Raw genomic sequence first — 24,853 nt, forward strand, 5'->3', positions numbered from 1 at the left:
GAGAGCCAGTTTGGTGTAGTGGTTAAGGGCGCAGGACTCTACTCTGGAGAATCGGGTTTGATTCCTCACTCCTCCACTTGAAGCCAGCTGGGTGACCTTGGGCTAGTCACAGTTCCCTGGAGCTCTCTCAGCCCCACCAACCTCACAGGGTGTTTTGTTGCGGGGATAATAACATACTTTGTAAACTGCTCTGAGTGGGCATTAAGTTGTCCTGAAGGGTGGTATATACATCAAATGTTGTTGTTATTATGGAAGGAGTGTAGGAGCGCAAGATTGGCATCATGTACAGAATATTGGACTCAATGCTGACTGGAAAACCTCTCACTCATGAGACCTTGACTACCCTCTTAGCAGAGGTGTCTACCATTATCAATGCCAGACCCTTGGTTCCAGTATCCTCTAATCCTGGAACCCTACCATCTTAACATCAGCCTCCTTCCTGATGAATTTGGGATTTTCATGTCTAGTTGCTAATTGCTCAAGGGGGAGGGGGGAATCATGCTCCTTATATCCAAGTGCATCTGTTTGTAACCCCATTCCTGCCAACTTATCCGCCCTGAGCCTGCGAAAGCGGGGAGGGCGGAATATAAATATAATAAATTAAATTAAATTAACTTACCCATCTTTGGATGTACCTGTGAACTTAATGGATCTCTGTAATAAAACCTTTTCATCCAAGACACTGGAGTGCTTGCTGTGAGGGGTTTGGGGATCTATCTGCCATGGACTGCCATCCCTAGAACTGACACAGGTAGCTGCCGCAGCTAGCGAAAGGGCAGCAGTGGCGAGAGGGCAGGCAGCAGCACAAATGGAGCTGGAGCCAAGGCCCTCATCACTGCAGGAGAGTGATGTGAGGTTCGTTGGGCAGGGAATGACGCATCAGGCAAAGTGGATTCTAATCCCATTCTCCCCCTCCCTCCACCCGAATTCCAAAAGAATTCTTCAAGCAGCTGACTCTGACAGGTGCCTTTAATCTCCGGGCTCGACAAGAGATTCTCTTATCCAACATTGGGATTCTCAGATTCTATACAGGGTTTCTCAGATATGAAAATGGTTCCACTGCTGCAGTTTGGTTTTGTTGGGCTTTGTTGGTTAAGCTTGCAATGGAGTTTCAATGCTGAACTAAAGAATCCCAAGCAAGTGAGGGGTGGGGGAAGCTAGCTGCAGAGCTTAAAAGCCTTAGAAATGTTTCCACATAAGAAGCAATGGAGAGTGGATGGGGACACCTTCCTCAGCAGCCCAAAATACTGGACCCCAGGTTCCAACCCTCTTGAAATTTGATGGATCTTTATGGGACTGTCAGCAGTGGGTTACCTGCAAATTTGGTGAGGTTAGCTTGAAAAATGCCCGCCCAAGCTGGGATTCTCTAAGCCAGATCAGAGAACCTGATCAGAATTTCAGTGATACTGAATTTTGGGGTGTTGCTGAAACCCAGATCTGGATTCGGTCATTTTTTTTTTTTGTGCACATCAGCCCTGCAGAAACGGATCTCAGGGCAACTGGGCCATAGTTTTTCCAGTTACAAGCTACCAGGAAGAGAGAAGAAGGGAAAGCTGAAGATGGATAGGGGCAAATAAAGGTACGCTGGCTGATGGATGGGAAGGAGAAAGGGAATCAAGAAAAGGGGGAAGGCTATGGAGGCTGTCAAGGAAGGGAAAGTAGTAGTAGTGGGGGAGAAGAAAATGAGATGCCCCCACTCTCAACTCCTTGTGGTTACCTGCCTGTAAAAATCATAGATGTGTGTGGGTATGTTCTAATTCTAATTCTCTTTTCCTTTTTCTCTGCAGGTGGATAAAAACAGATGGAACCAGGGACCCCTACAGCTCTCCTATCTGGCCCTATATGCGGCCGGCAATGTTATTCTGCTTGTTTCATCCCACAAGAACTTCCTCAGGGGCCAACAGAGACTCCACCAAACAACTTTCAGCCTTTACCCTAAGGGGTGGGGACGGCTGTTCTCACCGACCCCAATGTGCATAGAATGAACCACACATGAGATTTCTTTGGTGTAAAGGCTGAAAGTTGTTTGGTGGAGTCTCTGCAATCAGAGGTCCAAAGGAAGATGCCCCCCTCCTTGATTCTCTTGTGTTCAGGTGAAAAGGGAAAAGATCCTTACCCAGAGAGGCCACGGTTTCGTAACTGTCCTGCATCACTTCCCAGTAGAGATTTCTTTGGCCTGGACTGAGCAGAGCCCACTCCTCCTCCATGAAGAACACGGCCACCTCCTCAAAGGACACTGGGGATGGCCCAGCCACTCTGTTCCCGCTCAGAGACATTGTCAGTCAGTGGAAACCCAGGCTGGAGATAAAGGGACACCTCTTCCAGATGCAGATGGGTAAGCCATACAAAACTGCCCTCACAAAGGCAATGGGTATACTAATTATAGTTACTACACTACATTTATGCCCCATCCCACCCACCCCACCAAACTACACAAGGCAGAGAATAAACCAATCATGTGGTGGCAGCTGCTGCCAAAGCAACATTAGTTTAATCTGCACAGCCAATCAGATCTCCAATGACCAATCAGAAGCCATGCTAGGCAAGATTCCACCTATCCTCACCCACCTTCTGAAAACACGGGCACCACATTAGGGATTCCTGCATTAGTGTAAGGACTCCTCTGTATCTATCTGATTTTTCCTGCCTTACTTCCAAAGTGTTCAGAGCTGCATACATGGTTCTCTCCTCCATTTCATCTTACCAAAAACTCTGCAAAACAGATTAGGCTAAGCGATGTGTGGTTCTCTCCCTCCATTACAACAACCCTGCAAACCAGGTTGGGCTATAAAAGTGCAACTGGCTGAAAGTCACTCAGTAGGGACATCTGAACGCCCGTCTCACCAGTACTAACCCAATGCACTAATCCCTACAAAATGCTGCCTTGTGTAAACTGGAGAAACTTGTAATGCACCAGTAGTTTCCTCAGAGGAAACCTAAGAATGAAAATGTGATCCACAGATCTTGATCCATTGAGCCTTTTACTGTCCTCGGTTCTTGAGAGATTTTCATTGAAAGTATTGTCAAGATCTTAGGAAGAGAATAACATATGCTGCTTTGGGTCTCCGTTGAGGAAAAAGGAAGGGTATAAATGAAGTAAATAAATAAGCAAACAATTTCAGACTGGTAGCAGTGTTGGTCAGTAGTAGAAGATCAAGATTCAAATCCAGCAGCACCTTAAAGACCAACAAGATTTCCAGGGTTTAACCTTTTGAGAGTCAAGCTCTGACAAAGGGAGCTTAACTGTCAAAAAAGTTTATACCCTGGAAACTTTGTTGGTCTTTATGGTGCTATTGGACTCAAACCTTGCTCAAGCAAATAAGTTTTCACCCTCATGCAGAGTCTTAGACAGTTATTATTGCATGGGATAGAAGCAAAGCTCTTCCCACATTTTGAGCATTTGTAAGATTCTTTATATGGTTCCTCTTGTGTGGATTGTTTGATGTCTTTGAAGGTATTTTTTCTGACTGAAGTTCTTTCCACACACTAAACACGTGTATGGTTTCTCCCCTGTGTGACTTCTGTGATGCAGAGTAAGTTTATCACGTGACCTGAACCTCTTTCCACACTCTGTGCACTTGAATGGTTTTTCTCCAGAATGAATTCTTTGATGTATGACAAGGTATGATTTAGCAGAGAAGCTTTTTCCACACTCAGAGCATTCATAAGGTTTCTCCCCTGTGTGCATTCGTTGATGTCGTAGAAGCAAGGCTCTGTATAGGAAGGTTTTCCCGCATTCCAAGCACTGGTGTGGCTTCTTCCCATGGTGCATCCGCAAATGTATATTAAATTGGGTTTGATTCAAAAAGTTCATACCACACTCCAAGCACCTATACGGTTCCTCCACCATGTGGATTCTTTGATGAGAAGTAAGTTTCGTTTTCTGACTGAAGTTCTTCCCACACTCCGAGCATGTAAACCATTTGTCCTCTGAATGAATTATTTGATGCCTGACAAGACTTGATTTAAAAGCAAAGCTCTTCCCACACTCCATGCAGCTGTGTGGCTTCTCCCCTGTGTGGATTCTGTGATGGTCTCGAAGGTGTGATTTCTGTCTGAAGTTCTTTCCACATTCCAAGCACTGAAATGGCTTCTCTCCACTGTGCATTTGCAAATGAGCATTAAAGCTGGCTGCATCAGAGAAGGTCATTCCACACTTTGAGCATTTATACTGATTCTCCTCTGTGGGAATTCTATGATGTGAAGTATGGCTTCTGGTCTTAATGAAGCTGTTTCTGAGCTCTGTGTTTTCATTTTGCTTTTCCACCACGTGATTTCTCCCCTGAGCATGGTGATCCTTGTTCTTCCTCTTCTGAGCTGGCATCTCTTGCTGAACAGGGATTTTGGAGAAGTCGCTCACTTGGCAGAGAATGGATGTATCCCTTCTCTCAACCATGTGGTTTCCAAATTCCACACTTTCACTTTGTTTCCCCCCTGGACAGATTCTCCCATCAACACCGAGGAGGTTGTCTCTTTGCTTTTCAGTTGGCTCATCCTGTTGGACTAAGAGTTCCCCAAAGTACTCTGCTTGGCAAGAAATGGGTTTATCCCTCTTCTCAACCATGTGGCTTCCCTCTTGCCCCTCTGGACCATCTTGATTCCTGGCATTTCCTTCAGTCTCCTCGTTCTTGATTTTTTCCCATGGCAACCCAAGTAATTCACCGATGTTCTCCTGTACATCATCTGCTGGAATAAACAGAGAGAGATCCAGTTACCACCCATACAAGATGGCCTTTTCCAGAACCTCCCTGACACCACCCACAGATCCCCAGGGGTGGGTTTTCAAGGACAAACACACTCTGGGGGGGCAAGAGGCCCTTGCACCCCAGGGTAGATCACTGCCACCAATTTCCTCCAACTAACCCTAAGCTCAGAGACTGAGGAAATAAAATCTTCAACCATACTGGGTATTAACCTGGAAGTCAGCCTTGCAAGGGAGACCACTTGCCTGTCGAGTTCCACTAAAACAGTTAACTGGTAGCTGAGCCAATAGGCCAAAGTGCTGGAGCCCCAAATCCAATAAGTCTACTCAGTGGTAAAGAGTAATACATTTATTAAGAATTGTGGATACAGATTTCATAGATAGAAACTGTGCAAATTACAGGATAAGTAAAACAATAAAGGCTTCTTAAACTAAAAGTGCTAAATTACTTAGTGGAATCCTCTGCCTGCTGAACCAGATATTACCTTGCAAAAGTCAAGCCTCAAAGTTCCAAGCAAAACAAAATGACAAGGGCCAGCTCTCCAGCCCAAGGCTAGCCCAAGAACACGACGGCCAAGGGCCAGCAACCTGTCTGACGGCTAGTCCAAGAGCAAAGAACCATATTAGAACCATTTTTATCCTCCCTCAGCCAGGAACAGGGGCGGACTCTAGGAAGCAATCGGGCCTTGCTAGGACACATGAACATGGCTCTCTGCAGCGGAGTCATGCATAGACATCAGAGCAATTAGCTCCAACCTGTGCTCTGATAGCTTAGTGAGATGGAATACAGGGGAGGAGCCTATTTGACACATTATTTGACTGGCAAGATGCTCCTAGGACCATATCTAAGAACGTAAAAGCCCTGATGGACCAAGCCAGCGGTCTGTCTAGTCCAGGATCCTGTCTCACACAGAGTTATCCAATAGCCCTAGAGGGCCAACAAACAGGGAACAAAGTCCAAGGCCTTCCCCTGATGTTACCTCCTAGCACTGGTATTCAGAGGTTTGCTGCCTCTGAATATGTAGCCTCCACACACCAAGCTATGCACTCTCTCTTTCCTTCCTCAATCTAAACACCTAACCCATCGGAGGAATAGGCTAAATATTTCCTCCCACCACCCTTCATGTGAATTGCGTTCTGTGGTACTGGGGTACAAAACATGACCCGATCATCAAATCCTACTGCTTGACAGAAGTGATTAAAATGTGGAATTAGCTGCCAGAAGATATAGTGATAGCCACAGGTATAGACAGCTCTAAAAGGGGATTAGACAGATTAGTGGAGGACAAGTCTAACAGTGGTTACTAACTATGGCGACTGAAGGGAAGTTCCACATTCAGGGGCAGTCAACCTCTGAATACCAGTTTCCAGGAGGCAATATCAGGCCTTGGGCTTTTATGCCCTATCGTTGGCCCTGCAGAACAACTGGTGGTCCTCTGGGCAAGACAGGACACTGGACTAGATGGACCACTGATCTGATCCGGCAAGACTCTTCCTATGTTCTTGTCCTATTATGGCCCACAATGGCACAAATATCAACACTAGAAAAAACAGTATTTGATCGCCATGGAATGTTCTTGTCAATCTAACCACCGAAGAGTATTCTTTCCCTTCCAAATACCACACCAGAGGGTTAAAAGAGGAACACCATAAAGTGAATTCTAGGCTTCAGAACCTACAGTCGTTGCCTCTTTGTGGAACCGCCATATTCAGGGGCAGAAAACCAATGAATGGCTAGTTACTCAAGGGGCAAATGACACAGAAGGCCTGATGCTTTCATGCCCAGCATGCAGGCTTCCTGGAAGCATCTCACCAGCCACTGCAGCAAAGAGGATGCTGGGCTTGGTGGGCCAGTGGACTCATCCAGTAGAGCTCTTTTGAGGCTCCCAACTTTGGGAGAGTTTTTACATTTATCCTCCTACTTCAACTCTTTTGCCTACAACAACCAACTGTCTAGAGAGTCTAAGGATGGAACATCCCCTGAGCGGAGAGAAGTCGCATCTGAGCATAGGCTCAGAAGAAGCTTCCCAGCCTTCCAGATCTCAGGCCCCAGGTTGCTTCCCTCGCTCCCTGTCACCTCACCCAGCAGCAGGCTGGCCTCTCCCTCCTCCTCTTCTTTGATGACTTTTGAGAGCGGCCTCCATTCACACTCAGATGGAGCCTGGCCTGCCTCCGAGATGGTCTCAGCTGCCTCTTCCAAGAACACCTGCAACAGCAAAAAGGGACCCTTTCAGGGCAAAGCAACAGAGCTTGTGGGGAGGTGTCTTTTCCCCACCCAGAGCTTAACAGATCTACTGGTACACAGGTGGACAAAGCAGGACTCAGGGTCAAAACACACAATACTCATGGGCGTGTCAGATTCCACAATGATCCTTGGGAATTGTAGTTAAAAACATCGTTCTCAGCAGGTGAGGGAAGGGGGACACGTACGCACACATTATCTCTTTCAAAAATCCTCTGAGAACTTGGGGTGGGAGTGAGGGGATGGGGAACGACGAGACAGGAAAAAAGCCGAGATGTTTTGCGGAATGCAAGAGAAATCCAGCCCCTCCCATTCTTATTATCCCGGCAGGAAATCGCTGCTTGGATTCCCCCCACCCCACCTCCATCTCTGTGCTGAAGGAAAACCAGACGATTGGGTTTTTGAAAGAGAATCAGTCTGTCTCTGAGAGAATCTCTTTGAAAGACACTCTCTTCAGTGGAGCGGCTGTAAGAATTAAAAAGTAAGAATTAAAAAGGCAAACGCTGTTTACAAGCAGCTGACCCAGGAGGAGGAGGGATTTGGCAGTCCAGCTCACAGACACTGTGACCTATTCATTTGTTGGGTTGATTTTTATTTGACTTCCCAATCTTTCTCAGCAGAAACTTTTAAATTACTGTAATACAGAAGAACAAGAGTCCAGTAGAACCTATAAAACTAACAAAAATAGTAGTAAGGTATGAGCTTTCGTGAAGAAGTGAGCTGTGGCTCATGAAAGCTCATATCCTACCACTATTTTTGTTAAGTCCTATGGGTACTACTGGACTCTTGCTCTTCTCCACTGCTACAGACAGACAAACATGGCTACCCATCTTGCAGTACAAAAGTAATTTACAATGATATGCAGATGCTGCAGTGTGCAGCTCAATTATTATGAGGAGCTAGGCAAGGTGTGTATATTACTCCCATTCTGTGGTTACTCCATTGGGTACCCATCAGTTACTGGGCTTTTCACATAAAAGCCCTTCATGGCCTTGGCCCCTCATACCTACAGGATTGCCTCTCTCCTTATGGTCCACCACAGCAGCTTCACTCACCTGATGCAGGTGCCACCCTGCAAATGGGCAAAATCAAATCAACAGACATTCTCTGTGGTGGCCCCCATCTTATAGAATGGCCTGCCTGAGGAGGTTAGGGCTCCCACTCTCCCACCTTGCCACAAGCTATGCAAAACTGAATTATTCAGGAAGGTAGGAGGGCTGTACTGTAAGGAAAAGATTCTGAAAGATGCTTTGGTAAAGGGATTAGGACTGTAGACAATACTACTATGTACCCTCTGTTATTGTATGTATGCTCCTATTAGCCAATTTCCACATCATTTAACATGTCATGTTAAATTGCTTAGGGCTTGTTTCAGCCCTGTATCATATTTCAGCTTGTTTTCAAACTTCTGCAGTTGAAACCTCATTGCAGAGTTTGACTATCCCAGCTATTGATCGTATTGAACTACATTATAAAATCCTCCTGGAATCTCAGTGAGAAAGGCCAAGTACAAGCAATGCAAATCAATCAGTTAACCTGAAAACGAGCCAACAGTTGGCAGACACCACTATCATTGAATGGACCATAAATGTGCATTAGATCCCCTCCCCAAAGGTATGTTTCATGGACTTCCTGCCCAAGGAAAGTAAGGTGGTCATGGTAATTTCCTAGGGTGGGGAACCCCTGAAAAATATTTTTGTACTTCATTTATATCCCACCTTTCTTTCCAATGGACCCCGAAGTGGATTACACCATTCTCATCACCTTCCTTTTATTCTCACAATAACGTGAGGTTGAGCGCATGTGTTTGGCCCAAGGTTGCCCAGCAGGTTTCCATGGCAGAGAGGGGATTTGAACCTGTCAGCATGCAAAAGGGTAAATGGGCATAAATCTGACGTTAAAAAAATGCAATATTCAGTAACCCGCAGGGAAACATTCTTCCAGGACATGCTGCTGCTGATTCTAAAAGGTACCATTCTCTTATAAAAGACCTTCAAAGGGACACCACAACACAAAAGTGCTGAATTTGGATTCATCAAGAAATTCTCAACACTGTCTCTCCTCCAGGCTTGAACTTGGGTCTTGGGTTTTGTCACTCACTATAAGTACTGATACCTCAGCATGACCCACCCTTTATACATGTGAGTGATTTTCACCTTTCTTGGTTAGATCTGATTTGATGTTAATAATAATATTTGATTTATATACCGCCCTTCAGGACAACTTAATGCCCACTCAGAGCGGTTTACAAAGTATGTCATTATTATCCCCACAACAGACACCCTGTGAGGTGGGTGGGGCTGAGAGAGAGCTCCAGAGAGATGTGACTAGCCCAAGGTCCCCCAGCTGGCTTCAAGTGGAGGAGTGGGGAATCAAACCCAGTTCTCCAGATTAGAGTCCTGCGCTCTTAACCACTACACCAAACTGGCTCCCTGCTTTGTTAATCCTACTTTGCCCCTTTTCAGCAGTTGGGATGAATCCTCACCCATTCTAAATGGACCAAATTCTCTTTGATTGGTTATCCTTTCAAACTGGGGCCTTTTTTGCACAGGTGATTTTTGCTGATTTGGGCCCCATACCTCTTCAGGTGTTCTTCTGAATTCTGGATGAATAACTCCCGTCAGATTTCAATGTGGCGTTTCACAGGTTCTCTTCCAAGTTTTCTGCTTGCACTTTTTCTGCATGGGGAGAAAATTTGGAAGAGAACCCTTGAAACACCACATTGTAATCTGAAGGGGGATTTAATCAACTGGAATTTTGAAAGAAAATCTGAAAATATATGGGGCCCAAAGGGGCAAAAATCACCCGTGTAAAAAATGGGCTGGACTTTCTATGTAAATTTCGTCCCCTTCTCACCATCAATTTTCTGTTGTTTGTATGTTTAAGTATAAAAATATCTTATTGAAGTGTACATGTACAGCATCTAATGAAGTGAGCTCTGACTCATGAGATTTATGGGGGGAATATATTTCCCAACTTTATGCTGGAATAAACTTCCCTAATTTTCAAATACCCTGACCTGGATGGCCCAGGTCAGACAAATCTTGTCAGATCCCGGAAGCTCAGCAGGGTTGGCCCTGGTTAGTACTCGGATGGGAGACTACCAAGGAAGTCCAGGGTCACAACGCAGTGGCAAGCAATGGTAAACCACTTCTATTTATTGCCGGTCTTGAAAACACCATGAGGGGTTACCATAAATTGACTGCAACTTGTTGGCTCCACACGTGCGCGCGCACACACATAACTACAATTTCTAGTCCCTGAACTGAATGGCACTTTAAGGACATTTCTTATTAATTTTGTTGCAATAGACAAACATGATTAACCATGTAGAAGATATCCCAGAATGTGCCTACTGAACTATGGGGGTGAAGACAGAATACAATTGGGTGAGCAAGGCCCACATGTTTCTAGCTACTTGAATCCACCCAGATATAAACTTGAGGAGAATGAAACTTATTCTGGACAGGTTTTTAGGCAGTCCCTGCAGAGAATTTTGGTCAATACTCAAGTCTGTGAATACTTTCCAAGGGCAGCTACACAAAATGCATGGCAGTAGTCCAATCAAGGCCTTGGCCTGGATAACCCAGGCAAAACTGACCTTGTCAGTTAAGCAGGGTGGGCCTTGATTATTAATTGAATGGAGACTTCCAATGAAGACCAACATTGCAGAGGCAGGCAATGGCAAACCACCTTTGTTAGTCTCTTGCCATGAAAACCCCATCAAGGGTCATCATAAGTCAGGTATCCAGAGGAGTTAGCCGTGTTAGTCTGTAGTAGCAAAATCAAAGAGTCCAGTAGCACCTTTAAGACTTAACCAATTTTATTGTAGCATAAGCTTGCGAGAATCATGTTCTCTTCGTCAGATGCATGGAGGGCAGAAGGAAACTGGCCAAATATAGAGGAGGAGGGGGGGGAAGGGGGGAGGAGGAGAGGGGGGATGTAAACAACTCCTTTGATATGGAGATGCAGACAGCTCCTTTCGGTGTGGGGATCAGTTTGCTTGTGTAAAGCAGTCTCCACCACCAGTCCAATCTAGAAGTCACCAAAACACATATAATGGAGACAAGTTCTCTGTCATGAAGGAAATGGGAAGAACACAAGTGTTGACTACCGCTATAAATGCTGAAAGAGAGGAGAAAAAAACAAGGCCTGCTTTTTCAGGGTGAGGTGGACCCTATCCCATGCACACCAGCACCAACTCCCAAACCTCATCTACATAGGTTCATCCAGGGAAGAGAGGCACTTCCTTTCACCCTCCTGACATGGAGTGAGATCTCAGCCCCTGCTTCACCCCAGGCCCTCCCGCACTCACAATGCACACAGCAGAAGGGCCTCACCTGCGTCTCCTGCCGTAAGAGGAACTCTTCAGCCAGGGCCACTGCCTGGGAGCAGCTCTCAGGACCGCCTTCGCTCACCCAGCTCTGGATCTCCGGGGGCAGGACAGTCAGCAGCTGCTCCAGGATCAAGAGCTCCAGGATCTGCTCCTTGCTGTGCTTCTCCACTCTCAGCCACCCACGGCACATTTCCCGGAGTTGGCTGTAAGCCCTTCGTGGCCCCTTGGCCTCCTCATAAGAGAAATGTCTGAACTGCTGACGCTGTTTCTCCCGGCTCATGGCATCCCCTCTCAAGATGGCTGCCTTCACCTTCCCATAATCCTCTCTGTCTCTAACATCCAGACCGTTAAAGGCCTGCTCAGCTTCCCCACTGAGGGCTGGCCGGAGTTGGGTCACCCACTCTTCCTGGGGCCACTGACAGGCTTCAGCCACTTGTTCAAAGGAGGCCAGAAAGGCCTTGGCATCCTCCCAGGGAGAACATTTCTTGGGCAAGCGTTGGATTCCCCATGAAGAGTGAGGGTTGTCCACGACCTTAAGGAACTCCTGCCACTTGTCTTCCCACTGCTCAAGGGAAAGGGAACTGTCCTTTTTTCCTTTCCCAACTGATATTTTGTCTAATTTGGGGCCTGTGGGGTCCTGCATCTCCATTGTCACCGAGATAGGTACTTGATGACAGAAAACTCCAGAAATCAACTGCAGAATTCAAGACTTGGTTTCTCCCTGAAGAAAAGACAAGACAGAACTGAGCAAGGGGGAGAATAGAACTTGATTTTTACTGGACATATATGAAATTATGTGTTATGTATATTCAATACAAAAGTATGAATTTAATAATGTTTAGAATATTTTTTCAAGGTCAGTATCTGATGTTTACCACAACCACCCCAGCCTTCCATAGGACAGCAAAATGGCCTCAGCAAGTTCAGCCCCATTGGCCCTCACATGCAACTGCCTCATGATACAGACAACTTCTGAGCCACCTACTTCTCTCCTGTCTATTCCGACCAGCAGCAGTCCTCTCTGGAGTTTTACCCCAGCATGCTGAAGACGCCTAGGACAGAGCTTGAGATATACTGCATCTAAAGCATGCGCTTAACCACTGAGCTATGTCCCTCCCTTACTCCCACCCCTCAGACTATCCAGAGAACAGCATAGAAGGTGGCAGCACATGGTGCCAGAAGGTCCCAAAACACTTCCATGCATTGCTCAAGTCAGTGAGCCAATTCATCTAGCTTAGGGGAAAAGACAAAGTCCCAGCTAGTGAACTAGGCTTGCAAAACTCCAGGAGGGGGCTGGAGATCTCCCAGAATTACAACTGATCTCCAGTCTACAGAGATCAGATCTCCTGGAGAAAATGGCTTCTTTGGAGGGGGAATATGGCATTATACCCCACTAAAGTCACCCCTCCCCTTATCCCACCATCCCCAAGCTCTGCCCCCTAAATCTCCAGGAATTTTCCAACCTGAAGTTGGTAACCCTAAGTTAGTCTGACCAGGCACAGGCCGCAGGAGGGGGGGGAGTAAGGGCCAAGGTTTGCTGGGAAAATGTCTAGGGGAGGAATCTCTCCAAAGACAGAGGAGGCAGTCAAGGGGGCAGTATGTGTGTGTGGGGGGGGAGAAATGCTTTGGGGTGTTCAAAGCACTTCAGGTACCTTCTCTCAGAAAACCTTACAACACTCAAGTAAAGCAGTCCAACATTACAACCAGCATGTTGTAGGTGAACAGAAGTGCGGCTGGGAGAACTGTAATTTGCTTGAGGCCATTGTGGATTTGTGACTGTGGTGAAATTTGCACCAAGCCCTTCCCAGAATCCCAAGTGCCAGGAAAACTCTGCCTGCCGGGATCCTCACAGCTGTCTGGCCCGTCGAAATTGGAAACTGGGTATCTCTTGCCAGTGTTGTCTTGCATCAGTGAGTGCCCAAATGCATGTGTGATGAAATGCTTATGAGGCACTTTTTAAACTGTTAATGCCAATTTAACAATTTATTAAAAAAAACATTTTAAATCCCACATTTCATGTTGTAAAAGGCAACTAAAGGCAGCCTGATGAAGAGATCTGTCGGGCTCGAAAGTTTGCAGTGTTTTGTTGTGCTCATTTGGTTAATCTCATAAAAGGTAGGGCATGGATTTTGTTCTTTCTGGAATTCTGCATGCACCAATATTGTCACACAACTGTTCCAAGCTTACACCAGCCCAATTTATAAACACCAGCAGTGTTCATAAATTTTATAACACTGGGACCTTGAAAAGACACATTCACTAACCAAAATCTCAGGAGCGTATCTTGAACAAAGAGGGTTTCCTGACCTTTTTCAAAACCCAAATTTTCCCATTTGTACTCTCCCTTCAGGGGTTCCCTCAAGTGGGTCTGAACAAGCTACAAAAGCAGGAACCAACAAAGGAATGGGAAGAGCTGAGGTCTTGCTAATCCCACTGGACTCCCACAAGCTAAACAAGAAACCTCCCATGTCTCCTACACCTGGGTACCTCCTTTGCATACCTCCTCCTATTCCAAAGGAATACCATTTACTCTAACAGGGAAAAGGTTTCTTTCAAGAAAGCAAAGGGTGAAATCCGCCCATCGAAGCCAGCTCCTGCCCAGGACACTACCTGCAATTCAAATCGTTTTTAACCTGGACACTCTGGACGGCAGAAGAGCTCTCTTCCGTGGGGGGGGGGGGCATCCATGGGACCAGGCCTACCCTTCCCGCAAATGTAAAGCTCTCTCCTGCCATAACAGTTTGCGCAGCGATGGCAACATGCCTTTCCACGCGTTGCCAGTGAATCCAACCTGCCCCACTCCGGAGCTTTTAGCAGAAGGTTGATTTACAGAGGTCTGCAAAGGAATCTGTTCCTGCCTTGGGGGAAAACTTGATCCCCTCCGGCTCCTTGTTACAGATCCATCCTCAGCTCAGGGGGTCAGATCCAGAGTGGGCAACCCTCCTTGGCAGCGAAGAGGCCAGCCTGACCCCCTCCTCCCTGGCTCGGCTCGGCTCTGCACGAGGGGCCCAGAAAGATACCCACCTGCGCAGCTGCCCAGCCTGGGAAACTTCTCCCTCTTCCCCGCCCCGCCGCTCTGTATCCTTCCAGGCATGCCCAGTCCGGCTCCAGCCTCAGTCCTCCCGCTCTCCTGCAAGCAAAGCACGGGCCCAAAAACCGGGAAGTTGGAGGACGTCAGTATTTCTGTCTTCCCTTTGCATCCTATCTAGGAAGCTCAGCTCGGTCGCTTTAACCCTCTTAAACCGCCGTGGGTATATGGTAAAAAGTACTGTGATGAAGAAGAGCTGTTTTTATATAAAGGAAAAGATTGGATACGGTTTTCTTTTAGCACCATCTTCTGGCCGGAACGTCTACTCTATAATCCAGAGGCGGGAAGTCTGGTTGTGGCTGCTCAGCAGGGGTGGCACGGCCCTCTGTTCATGTTCAGTGGCATTGTAAGTCAGTGGAAATCTAGGCTGCAATAAATGGGCGCTTTGCCCAGCTGCATACTGGTAAGGAGGAGTACAAAACGGTTATCACAAAGGCAGCAGGAAGATGCTAATCCAGATCAATTAATCTAGATTAGACTATTGAAATGAACTCTAGATGAGGCTGTCCCTGGAGAGTGTCCAGAAGTTACAATTGGTAAAGAATTAGGGTTGCCAGGTCCAGGTTGGGAAATTCCTGGAGATTTTGGGGGAGGAACCTGGAGAGGGTGGGGTTTGGGGAGGAGAGAGGCATCAGTGGGTTATAATGCTATAGAGCTCATCCTTCATAGCAGCCATCTTCTCCAGGGGAACTGGTCCCTGTTGCCTGGAGATCAGTTGTAATTTTGGGAGATCTCCAGCTACCTCCTGGAGGCTGGCAACCCTATAAAGAATGCTGTGGCCAGAACGCTGATTGGAGTGGGTTGCACGAGCCTTGTCAATCCAGTCTTGTTCATATACAATAACTTCCAGTTTGGTTCAGGGCTCAATTCAACTGTGCTGGTGCTGATCTTTAAACCCTATACATGGTTTACAGTGGCCTGGAGAGGTCCCAGGATTACAGCTGATCTCCAGACTTCAGAGATCAGTTCCCTTGGAGGAGATGGCTCCTTTGGAGGGTGGACTCTATAGCATTATAGCCAGTTGAAGTCCCTCCCCTCTCCAAACCCTCCTTAGATGCCAAATCTCCAGGAATGTTTCAACCCAGAGTCAGCAATCCTAGCCTGGGGTGCCAAACCAGGACCCCTCACACCTCTCTTCCATCCTGAAAGCAAAACCAACCATAGACGCCCACACACACCAACCAAGACAACATCTTCACCTTCCATCTAAAAGTGAATCCCGAGGGGGGGCTATCAATGCAGAGAATTCCAAAGCCTGAGGGCCATCACCAGAAAGGCCCTGTACTGGGTACACATGTACCCACCCCAGCTGGAAGATGGATATGAAACAGGTTCTTTTTGAAAGACCTAAGTGGACAGGTAGGCTAATAAGGAAGGAGGCATTCCTTTTGGTGCCCTGTCCCCAAGCCATTTAGGAACTGTTATTAACCAACTGGTTACACCATTAGTTATGACTCAGTTATCTCATAGCAACCATGTCATCAGGAATAGTATTATTAATTCTGAAGCCATGGGCAAAACTTCAGGATGGGCCCCCAGAATCACTCAGGCAGGGGGGAATCACCTGTAGAGCAGTGCCCTCCCCATCCTACACTTGATCATCCTCCGTCATGCTGCCTGAGACACCCACAATCGCCCTACCACTGGGACAACCATCTGCAGGGTGGTTAGGGATCCCAGTATATATATGGAGCCCAGGGCAGCTGCCCTTGATGCCCTGCAGCTAAGACTGTCCTGTGTGTTATGGCCCAAGCCAAAGGGGGACTGTGGAGAGACTGGAGAAGAATGGCTTCTGCATACTTTATGCTACTGTCTGTGCAAGACTTATAACAGCACAATCCTAATGCAGAGTGTCTCAGCCTAAGCCAGTCTGGAGTCCCTCTGCAGTGCTAGGGTTGCCAGCCTCCAGGTGGGGCCTGGAGCGTTCCTGGAATGCCAACTGATTTCTAGACAGGGTTACCAACTCTGGGTTGGGAAATTCTTGGATATTTGGGGGTGGAGCCTGGAGAAGGCAGGGTTGGGGGAGGTACCTCAGCAAGGCAGAAAGCTATAGAGTCCACCTACTAAAGCACCTGATCTCCATAGTCAGTTGTAATTCTGGTAGAAAGCTAGACAGCTGCTTGGGGGGCAGGGGGAGCTGCATACCTGCTCGGCAGGGACACTTGACCACAACTTGGAAAGGTGGCCCAGTAGGTCCAAAGCAACTCTTACGAAACCCAGGATTGGAGAGTTCAAGATCTAGTCCAACTAGTCCAAGATCTGGCTCTCAAGAGGAATGTAATTTGTACATCAGAAGGGGATGCTTTCTGGCAGCATTTTGTGTAAGTGACAGAAGGATTACAGAACATTAGCATTTGATTTTGAAAGAAAGAATTTGCTTTGTGTCACACCCTTCCTTCATTTATACCCTAGACTTTCTACCCAACAGGGAACTAAAGCAGCTTCCATCATTTCCCTCTCCTCCATTTTATCTTCACAACCACCCTATGTGGTAAGTTAGGCTGAGAGTGTGCCTCTGGTCACTCAGAAAATTTCTTCCAAGAAGTTCCAGGCAATGGGCACTGTTCCCCCTCCTCCATCATATCCTCAACAATAACCCTGTGAGGTAGGTTAGGCTGAGAGTTTGTGAGTGGCTCAAGGTAGGGTTGCCAGCTCCAAGTTGGGAAATTCCTGGAGATCTAGGGGGTGGAACCTGGAGAAACTTGGAGAAAGAGGGGTTTGGGGAGGGAAAGGACCTTGGCATGGCATAATTTCATAGAGTCTACCCCCCAAAGTAGCCATTTTCTCCAGGTGAACTGATCTCTGTGGCCTGGAGACCAGTTGTAATTCCGGGGGATCTCCAGCTACTACCTGGAGGCTGGTAACCCTAGCTCAAGGTCACCCACTGAGCCTCATGGCAAAGTGGGGATTCGAGCCTGGTTCCCCAGATCCTAGTCCAACACTCTAACCACTACACCCCAGCAGCTCTCATGTAGATGTTGGGAGGGTGCTTTTGTGAGTTGTACGGGTGTTATCTAACTAGAAATAGTGAGCAACGTGCAAGAAAGAAAAAGAGAGCCTCTTTTCTTTCAGTATCACATTGCGGTGGGGTGGGGGCTTTAGTTTGACACTTCTTTCAAGTCTGCAGCTGTCACAACAAGATATGTAGTCAAAATGAGAAGAAAGTACAAACCAGCGTTAAAGTAATAGAGCTGGGCTTCCTAGACAGGATGTAGAGGGAGGGGAGAAATACTGAATTCCTCTTCCTTCGCTTCTTGGGATGTGGCTTGCTAGCAGGAGAGGTGGAGAAGCCGGACTGGGGGAGGATACCTGGAAGGGTAAAGAGCAGCGGGGCAGGGAAGGGCAGAGAGAGACCAGGCTAGGCAGCCCTGTGAGGGGGTCTTTCTGGGTCCCACATGCAGAGGAGGGCCAGGGAGGAGGTCAGACTGGCCCCTCCTTCTATTTTCCCATAAGAGAATTGCCAGCTCTGAATCCGGGCCCTTTGAACTGAGGGTGGATCTACAGCAAGAAGCAGGAGAGGCTGGAACAGATTTCCCCTCCTGATCTCTGCAGATGAAAACTACTGAAGGCACAGGATCAGGGCAGGTTTGGTTGGGTGGCAACCCTAGTGCAAAGACATGTGGGCATCATTGCAGAATCTAGTGGGGTAGGAGAGAGATTTGCAAACTGGGAGAGAGAGAGCGCTGCCCCCATGGAGACCTCCTGGTGTGTGAGAGATTCCCGCCTATAGTCTTTTGAGGCAAAAGCAGGCGGAGGGGGGGGCATGTCTGACAATTGAACCCCTGCTGTTACGAAAGGAGTGTCATCCCTGTTATGGTAAATGGGATTCCTTTGGAGCAGGTGTAAAACCACCCATATGTAGGAGACACATGGGGCCCTTCAGCTAGTGTGGGATCAACATGGGATTTCTGTGGGACTGCCCATCTTGATCTTAGAGCAGAACCACAAGTGACAAAAGGCACAGATTGGACCCTTGTCAGCTTCCCTCAAGTTTTGATGGGAAATGTAGGCAGCTTGGCGGAATGTTGGACAAGTGACAGTTGAACAGTCCATTGGACAGCAGTCGGAGAGCCAAGGTGCAAGATCAGGATGCCTACATTTCCCATCAAAACTTGAGGGAAGCTGACAAGTGTCCAATCTGTGCCTTTTGTCACTTGTGGTTCTGCTCTTAGTAGCCCTCACCCCCCCACCCCCCTCTGTGGTTCATGGTCAGGCTGTGATGAAGGAGTAGGATCAGAGAGTATAAAATGAAAAAGACACGTTTTCAAAACAGGTGTCTTCAACTCCTGGCTTAGATTGGGATTCACAGATTTATGTGAATTTATGTAGCAAAATATGATGTTTTCATTTATCTGATTTTTTTTTTTGCTATCATGAAGAGTGATGTGACCAAGGTGGTAAAATTCTGATGCCAGTCTTTAGAATGAATGATAAACCTTTTTGTTAGAATCTTAATATTTTCCTTTAATAATAGATTTTGTGTATTATGTGTCATCAAGTCACATCTGACTTATGGCAACCCTATGAATGAATGATCTCCAAAACATTGACGGTCTTGCTCAAGTCTTGCAAACGGAAGGCTGTGGCTTCTTTTATCGAATCAATTCATCTCATGTTGGCTCTTCCTCTTTTCCTACTGCCAAAGAGAATCATGCAGTTTGGTCTACAATTTGCATATTTGACCAGTAAAAACAAAGAGGATCTACCATATCAGAAGCTGATCTTTCTTTCCTGTTTCAATCTCTCTTCTCCAGGGAGAAGCCCAGTCTAGAACATGGTGATTTATTTCCACATTTTCCTTTAGAAACCACATCATTGAACGATAAGCCCAGGGAGGAAAATGGAGGTACACCATCTCCAAGGTCTCACACTCGGTGAAGGATCAGAGAGAGAAGAAAAATCTCCTCACATTCTCCAGGCTGGGAGTATGAAGGAAATCCTGGAAAGGAGACTGGGAGATCCCAGTAATCTCCAAGCCAAGGAGGACTCCTTTTCTCTTATGCAGTGGGAAGCCCAGTGGCAGGAGTTCCTGAGAACAGTGGAAAACCCTCACTCTCGATGGGGAATCCCACACTTGTCAGAGAAGCCTTCACCTTGGGAGGACACCAAGGCCTTTCTGGTCTCCTTTGAGCAAGTGGCGCATGCCTGTCAATGGCCCAAAGAAGACTGGGTGACCCGACTCCGGCCAGCCCTCAGTGGGGAAGTTGAGCAGGCCTTTAACAGTCTGGATGTCAGAGACAGAGAGGATTATGGGAAGGTGAAGGCAGCCATCTTGAGAGGGGATGCCCTAAGCCGGGAGAAGCAGCGTCAGCAGTTCAGGCATTTCTGCTACCAGGAGGCCGAGGGCCCACGGGGGGCTTACAGCCAACTCCAAGAAATGTGTCGTGCGTGGCTGAGAGTGGAGAACCACAGCAAGGAGCAGATCCTGGAGCTCTTGATTTTGGAGCAGCTGCTGACCGTCCTGCCCCCAGAGATCCAGAACCAGGTCCGGGAAAGCGGCCCTGAGAGCTGCTCCCAGGCAGTGGCCCTGGCCGAGGAGTTCCTCTTAAGACAGGAGAAAGTGAGGTCCTTCTACTGTGTGGGTCCTGAGTATGGGAGGGCCCTGGGTGGATCCAGGGTTGAGGGGATTATGATGGAAGGGTCTCTTGCCTCAGTTATTTGGAAATTAAATCCAAATAAGTCTGCTGTTAGTGGGGAAGAGATTCTCTCTCAGGCTGCAAGAACCTGGTTTGTCTTCCTTGGATGGGGTCCTCCTAACCCTGAAAGAGCAGGGCCGATTCCAAACGACTAACCGGAAGGCGCTTCATGCCGCCATGTTCTGGATTGCGATGGGGAAAACGCGAAATATCGCGTTTTCTTGCACGAGTTTGGCGTGACGTCGCACCAAACTCGCGCGAGAAAACGCGGTATTTCCCGTTTTCCCCATCGCGATCCGGAACATGGCAGCATGAAGCGCCTTCCAGTTAGTCGTCTGGAATCGGCTCAGTTCTGCAACTTCAAGCTGCTCCACAATTTGGCCTTGTTGCCATGCCCACAACTGATGGCTGAAAGTAAAACCACCACCTTCTTGGTTATGATCAGGGCCGGCGCGCCCATAGAGGCCAGGTAAGCGGTGGCCTCAGGCACGAGGGCCCTGGAGAGGCGCCAGAGGGGGTTTCGGGGGTGGAGGCGCGCGCCGCGGAGCTGGCGTGGCTGGCCGGCAGCTGCTGCAGCCAGCCCCGTGCCACTGCTGCCGCCGCTGCCACATGACCCAGCCGGGCGCAGCAGCCACAAACCGCTGCCGGGGCGGCGTGCGGAGCAGCCTCCGCCCACCGCCCCAGCCATCTGCCGGCGAATGACCCCAGCTTGCGCTGCGTGATGACGTCATCGCGCGATGATGTCATTGCGCAGTCCGTGGCCCGCCCACGCGCGTGCGCAGGGGTTGCCGCAGGCACCAGAAACCCTGGCGCCTGCAGTGGTTATGATGGAGCCCTCTAGGCTGAACTACTGTAATAAACACTGAGGAGCTTCTCTGGTATGTTTTTTGGATTTGACCTGAACTGGAGGACCATATAGAACCTGCCCAAAAGGAAGTGCAACTGTCACAACCTCGTGTCTGAATTCATCCAAGTTGCCAAATTTGTCCATTAAAGTCCTGATCTCCTGGGTCCTGGTCATCTAAATAATGTCTCCTCCGTATCTCTCCAGCCTCTCAGTTGCATGTTGGTGGGTTGCTAATGTGTTTGGGGACTTCTTGGTGGTGGTGCCTTGTTTATAGAATTCTCTACTGAAAGAAATCAGTTTGGCTACCTTCTAGGAACTTCTGGATGTCAGTGATGTCTGACTCCCATCAGATAAGCCCATATGTAGGTCTATTTCTCAAATACATGGAGATAAGACGTTCCTCAAAAGTTGTATTTATTAAGAAAACCCTGTCCTGATTTCTCCCTCTTGTGAGGAATGGAATTGCTAAGCAAGGATGGGGGATAGAATCCACCCCTTTCTCCCATCCTCTGCAATATTTCTCACTCTGCCCTCTCTGGTGTTTCAGGTGCCCTTGCAGGAGGAAGCTGGGAGCATCGTCAAGGCAGGTCAGGCTCCATCTGAGAGAGGGCAGAGGCAGCTCTGTATAGAAACCAAAAAGGAGGCGGATGAAGATGCCCATTTGCTGGGTAAGGAAGGGATGCCATTTTGTGCTTGAGAATATCTGGAATATCTGGAGGATCTTTTCTGGGTTCACCTCTGCTCTAGCACCTTCTCTCCCTTCTGTAAGCACAGGATCCGCTCTGTCTTTTGGAAAACGAAAAGCTGCCTTATACCAAGAGAGGAACAAATTCAGAAACAGTCCTAGAATTCTGACCCTGACCCTAGAATCAATTTCCTTTTCCACGTGCTCGATTTCTCTGTGCTTGCAGAAGGACGCCTCCTTGCTTCCCCTTGCAAAGGGAGGCATACAGCCTCGCAGTTAGAATGTCCTTGAACATCCTGGGATGTTATTTGTTTTTGTAGGACTGCTTAATAATGTTTGAAGTTGTGGGTTGGAGGGGGTCCTTTTTTTGGAGACATCCAGAAAAGCGTCATGGATCAACAAGGGTCTTCCTTATGTGGGACAAATAGGGTTGTTGCCAACTCTGGTTTGGGAAATTTTTGGAGATGGAAACGGCACCTAGGAAGAGGAGGGGAAGAACCTCAGCAGGGATGTGATTCCATAGGGACCACCCTCTAAAACTGCTGTTTACTAGGATCAAATGCAAAAATAAAAACTCTATCAGACAAGTGTCAACAACAATGCAAAAAAGAACAGAACTGCAAAAGTGGAAAACTATGTAGTAAGAGCAAAATAATACATACAGTAGACAGTGTACCAAACTGCTATCCTGTTCTCTTTCTAAAAGCTGGGGAAGATTTCTATCCAATTGCAGGCCGGAAATTTGAAGCATACAAAGCATACATTTTGGTATTCCCGCAGCAATCCCTCCTTCCTGCCCAATGCTTTAAAGTTTGTAATGGTTTTTATGTTTTTATATATATCGAGATGGGTAGCTGTGTTAGTATGTCTGTAGCAGTAGAAAAGTGCAGGAGTATGGTAGGGTATGAGCTTTCGTGAGCCACAGCTTACTTCTTCTGAAGAAGTGAGCTGTGACTGGCGAAAGCTCATACCCTTCCACAAATGTTGTTAGCCTTATAGGTGCTACTGGACTCTTGCTCTATGCTTTGTATGTATTTTAGCTGCCGTTTTAGTTGTGTTAATGATGTAGGAGTTGTTGATTGAATGGTTTTATGTTTTTTGTATGTATTTTAGCTGTTGTTTCAGTTCTTTTAATGATGTGGGAGGTTGTTCGTTTACTAGTTTTTAAGATAAGATTTTAATTTGAGGTTTTAATTTGTTCGTCGTCTTGGTGGCACTTAGGAGGACAGAAAGGCAGGGTAGAAAAATAATTAAATGAAAAATATTAAATCAATATATGAGGTGCCAAGTTCAAGGAGAATAGAAATAAACCAAATGTACAGCTTGTTCCCTGGGTGAACTGGGCTGGGCAAAAAGTGAGACCAGCTGTTTGCTTTCAGTGCAATCCAAAGAACACTTTCCTGGGAGTAAACCCCACTGAATAGACTTGAGTTGGATTTTGAGTAGATGTGCTAAGGATTGGGCACTGGGCAGGGGGTTGGACTAGATGGTCTGTATGGCCCCTTCCAACTCTATGATTCTATGATTGCTCTGTTTGTGGAGGGAATAGTATAATAGTTAGAGTGTCAGCCTAGGATCTGGGAGACCCAAGTTCAAATCCCCCATCTGCTGTGGAAGCTTGTTGGGCCAATTACACACTCTCAACCTAGCCTACTTCACAGGGATGTTGTGAGGATAAATTGGAGGAGAGGAAAAGAATGTCAAGCTGTTTTGGGTATCCATTGGGTGGGGTATAAACAAAGTAAAATAAAATAAACATCACTGACTTGAGGCTTGGGTGCCAGACATCTGGCACATGAAAACTAAATTCTCTATTTCTTAATTCTAGCAGGAGATGCACAGAATTTTGAAGAGCAACATCAGTTATTAGAAAAAGCCAAGAATGACGGGTTGAAAAGCAACTTCAGGAATCAAGGTGGACCAAAGAGGCAGGAAGGAAGCCACAAAGTGGTGAAGAGGGATAAACCCATTCCATGCCAAGGAGAGGACTTTTGCAAATTCCCCATCCAGCAAGAAAAACCAACCCAAAAGAGGAAGAACAAGGTCCTCAATGGGCATTTGGGAAGCCACAAAGGAGAGAAGATGAACAAAAATGTCAAGTTAGGAAAGAGCTTTGGTCAGAACACAAACATTTCTACATCTCTGACACTCCACACAGGGGAGATGCTGTACAGCTGTTCAGACTGTAGCAAGAGTTTTAGGAACAAATCCAATTTCATTAAACATAAGGCAATGCACACCACGGTGAAGCCATACAGATGTTCCGAATGTGGAAAGAGCTTTGGACAGAGTGCAGGCCTGATTTCCCATGAACGGGTTCACACAGGAGAGAAACCATACAGATGCTCGGAGTGCGGAAAACGGTTCAGTCATAAATTGAGCCTTGATATCCATGAGAGAGTCCACACGGGAGAGAAACCGTATCAGTGCTCAGAATGTGGGAAGAGCTTTTGTGATAAATCAAATCTTACTAAGCACAAGAGAATCCACACGGGCGAGAAACCATATCAGTGCTCAGAATGTGGGAAGAGCTTCAATCGGAGCACGGGCCTCACTTCACATCAGAGAATTCACACAAAAGAGAAGCCATACGAATGCTCTGAGTGTGGAAAGAGTTTCAGTCAGCGCGCAACCCTTAATTCACATCAGAGGATTCATGTGACAGAAAAATTCCACACAAACCTCTCTGGACAATTAGGTTGTCAAATTGGGTTCTGGCCTTCTGAAGTTCAGCGAGCAGTCACATGAAGGGCCTAGTGCCTCTTTTCTGCAGATCTTGGCTATGGAGGCCTACTAGCTTTCTCTTGAAGTTTATGAAACTGGTACTCGCAAAATCTATGAGAGGCTCAGCTAGTTTGAGGAAACTGAATATCTCTGTGCTCTATCTATCGGGGGAAGTGGTTTATTCGATAGTTTTCATTGCACATTTTCTTTGAATGCTTTAAATAGTTTAGCTGTATTTTTATTATTTATATGTTGCCTTGGGGAGCAAGAGGAAAATAAATGATGAAACTGGTATGTACTTTGAATGTGTGAATAGCTACTTGAATTTGCATAAAAAAGACTACATGAATAGTTTAAGCTTTTTGCCAGATTGTGGGGGAGCTGCCATCTTATTGAATATCATACAGATCCTTAGCCAAGAAGCCTTACAAATCCTCAGAATGTATTTGTGCCACAATGTCAAGAATATGCTTTTAACCTGGGGAACTCAGTGCCACAGGAAATTGAGGTGGCCCCTGGCTTAGATGACGAGAAATATTCCTGCAGGTTAAGTCTTATCAGTGGCTTGCAGCTTTAACCACTAAACACTGGAA

General features: G+C 47.0%; 2 protein-coding genes across 4 annotated transcripts in view; one reads left to right on the forward strand and one right to left on the reverse strand.

The window, feature by feature from the left end:
• The window catches only part of LOC129328663 (zinc finger protein 420-like), a 49,024-nt gene extending 34,624 nt beyond the window's left edge, over positions 1-14,400 (reverse strand). Inside the window, exons 1-4 of the mRNA XM_054977876.1 lie at positions 14,305-14,400; positions 11,285-12,001; positions 6,785-6,908; positions 3,558-4,686 (exon numbers count right to left, since the gene is read on the reverse strand). Coding sequence (XP_054833851.1) covers positions 3,558-4,686; positions 6,785-6,908; positions 11,285-11,929 — 1,898 coding nt within the window. The 5' untranslated portion in view covers positions 11,930-12,001; positions 14,305-14,400. The remainder of the gene's footprint in view (positions 1-3,557; positions 4,687-6,784; positions 6,909-11,284; positions 12,002-14,304) is intronic.
• Positions 14,401-17,633: 3,233 nt separating this feature from the next.
• LOC129328722 (zinc finger protein 397-like) lies at positions 17,634-24,534 on the forward strand. 3 transcript variants are annotated; one of them, XM_054977975.1, is made up of 4 exons: positions 17,634-17,685; positions 19,123-19,928; positions 21,399-21,519; positions 23,365-24,534. In XM_054977975.1, exons 2-4 carry the CDS (start codon positions 19,209-19,211, stop codon positions 24,282-24,284), a joined length of 1,761 nt encoding a protein of 586 aa, XP_054833950.1. In that variant the 5' UTR covers positions 17,634-17,685; positions 19,123-19,208; the 3' UTR covers positions 24,285-24,534. The 3 variants fall into 3 exon arrangements, with proteins under 3 accessions (XP_054833950.1, XP_054833952.1, XP_054833951.1); XM_054977977.1 differs by having other exon boundaries at positions 23,368-24,534; XM_054977976.1 differs by lacking the exon at positions 17,634-17,685 and adding an exon at positions 18,155-18,184.
• The last annotated feature ends 319 nt before the right edge of the window (positions 24,535-24,853 follow it).

The sequence above is a fragment of the Eublepharis macularius genome, chromosome 4 (genome assembly GCF_028583425.1).
Source record: "Eublepharis macularius isolate TG4126 chromosome 4, MPM_Emac_v1.0, whole genome shotgun sequence".
In the NCBI taxonomy this organism is placed as follows: Eukaryota; Metazoa; Chordata; class Lepidosauria; order Squamata; family Eublepharidae; genus Eublepharis; species Eublepharis macularius.

Bases quoted from the DNA above. Each gene is read 5' to 3' on its own strand.
- LOC129328722 (XM_054977975.1), top strand. From the start codon at position 19,209: ATGGAGGTACACCATCTCCAAGGTCTCACACTCGGTGAAGGATCAGAG. The intron at 19,929-21,398 runs GTGAGGTCCTTC...CTGGTGTTTCAG, and splicing joins TCCTCTTAAGACAGGAGAAA to GTGCCCTTGCAGGAGGAAGC. The intron at 21,520-23,364 runs GTAAGGAAGGGA...TCTTAATTCTAG, and splicing joins TGAAGATGCCCATTTGCTGG to CAGGAGATGCACAGAATTTT.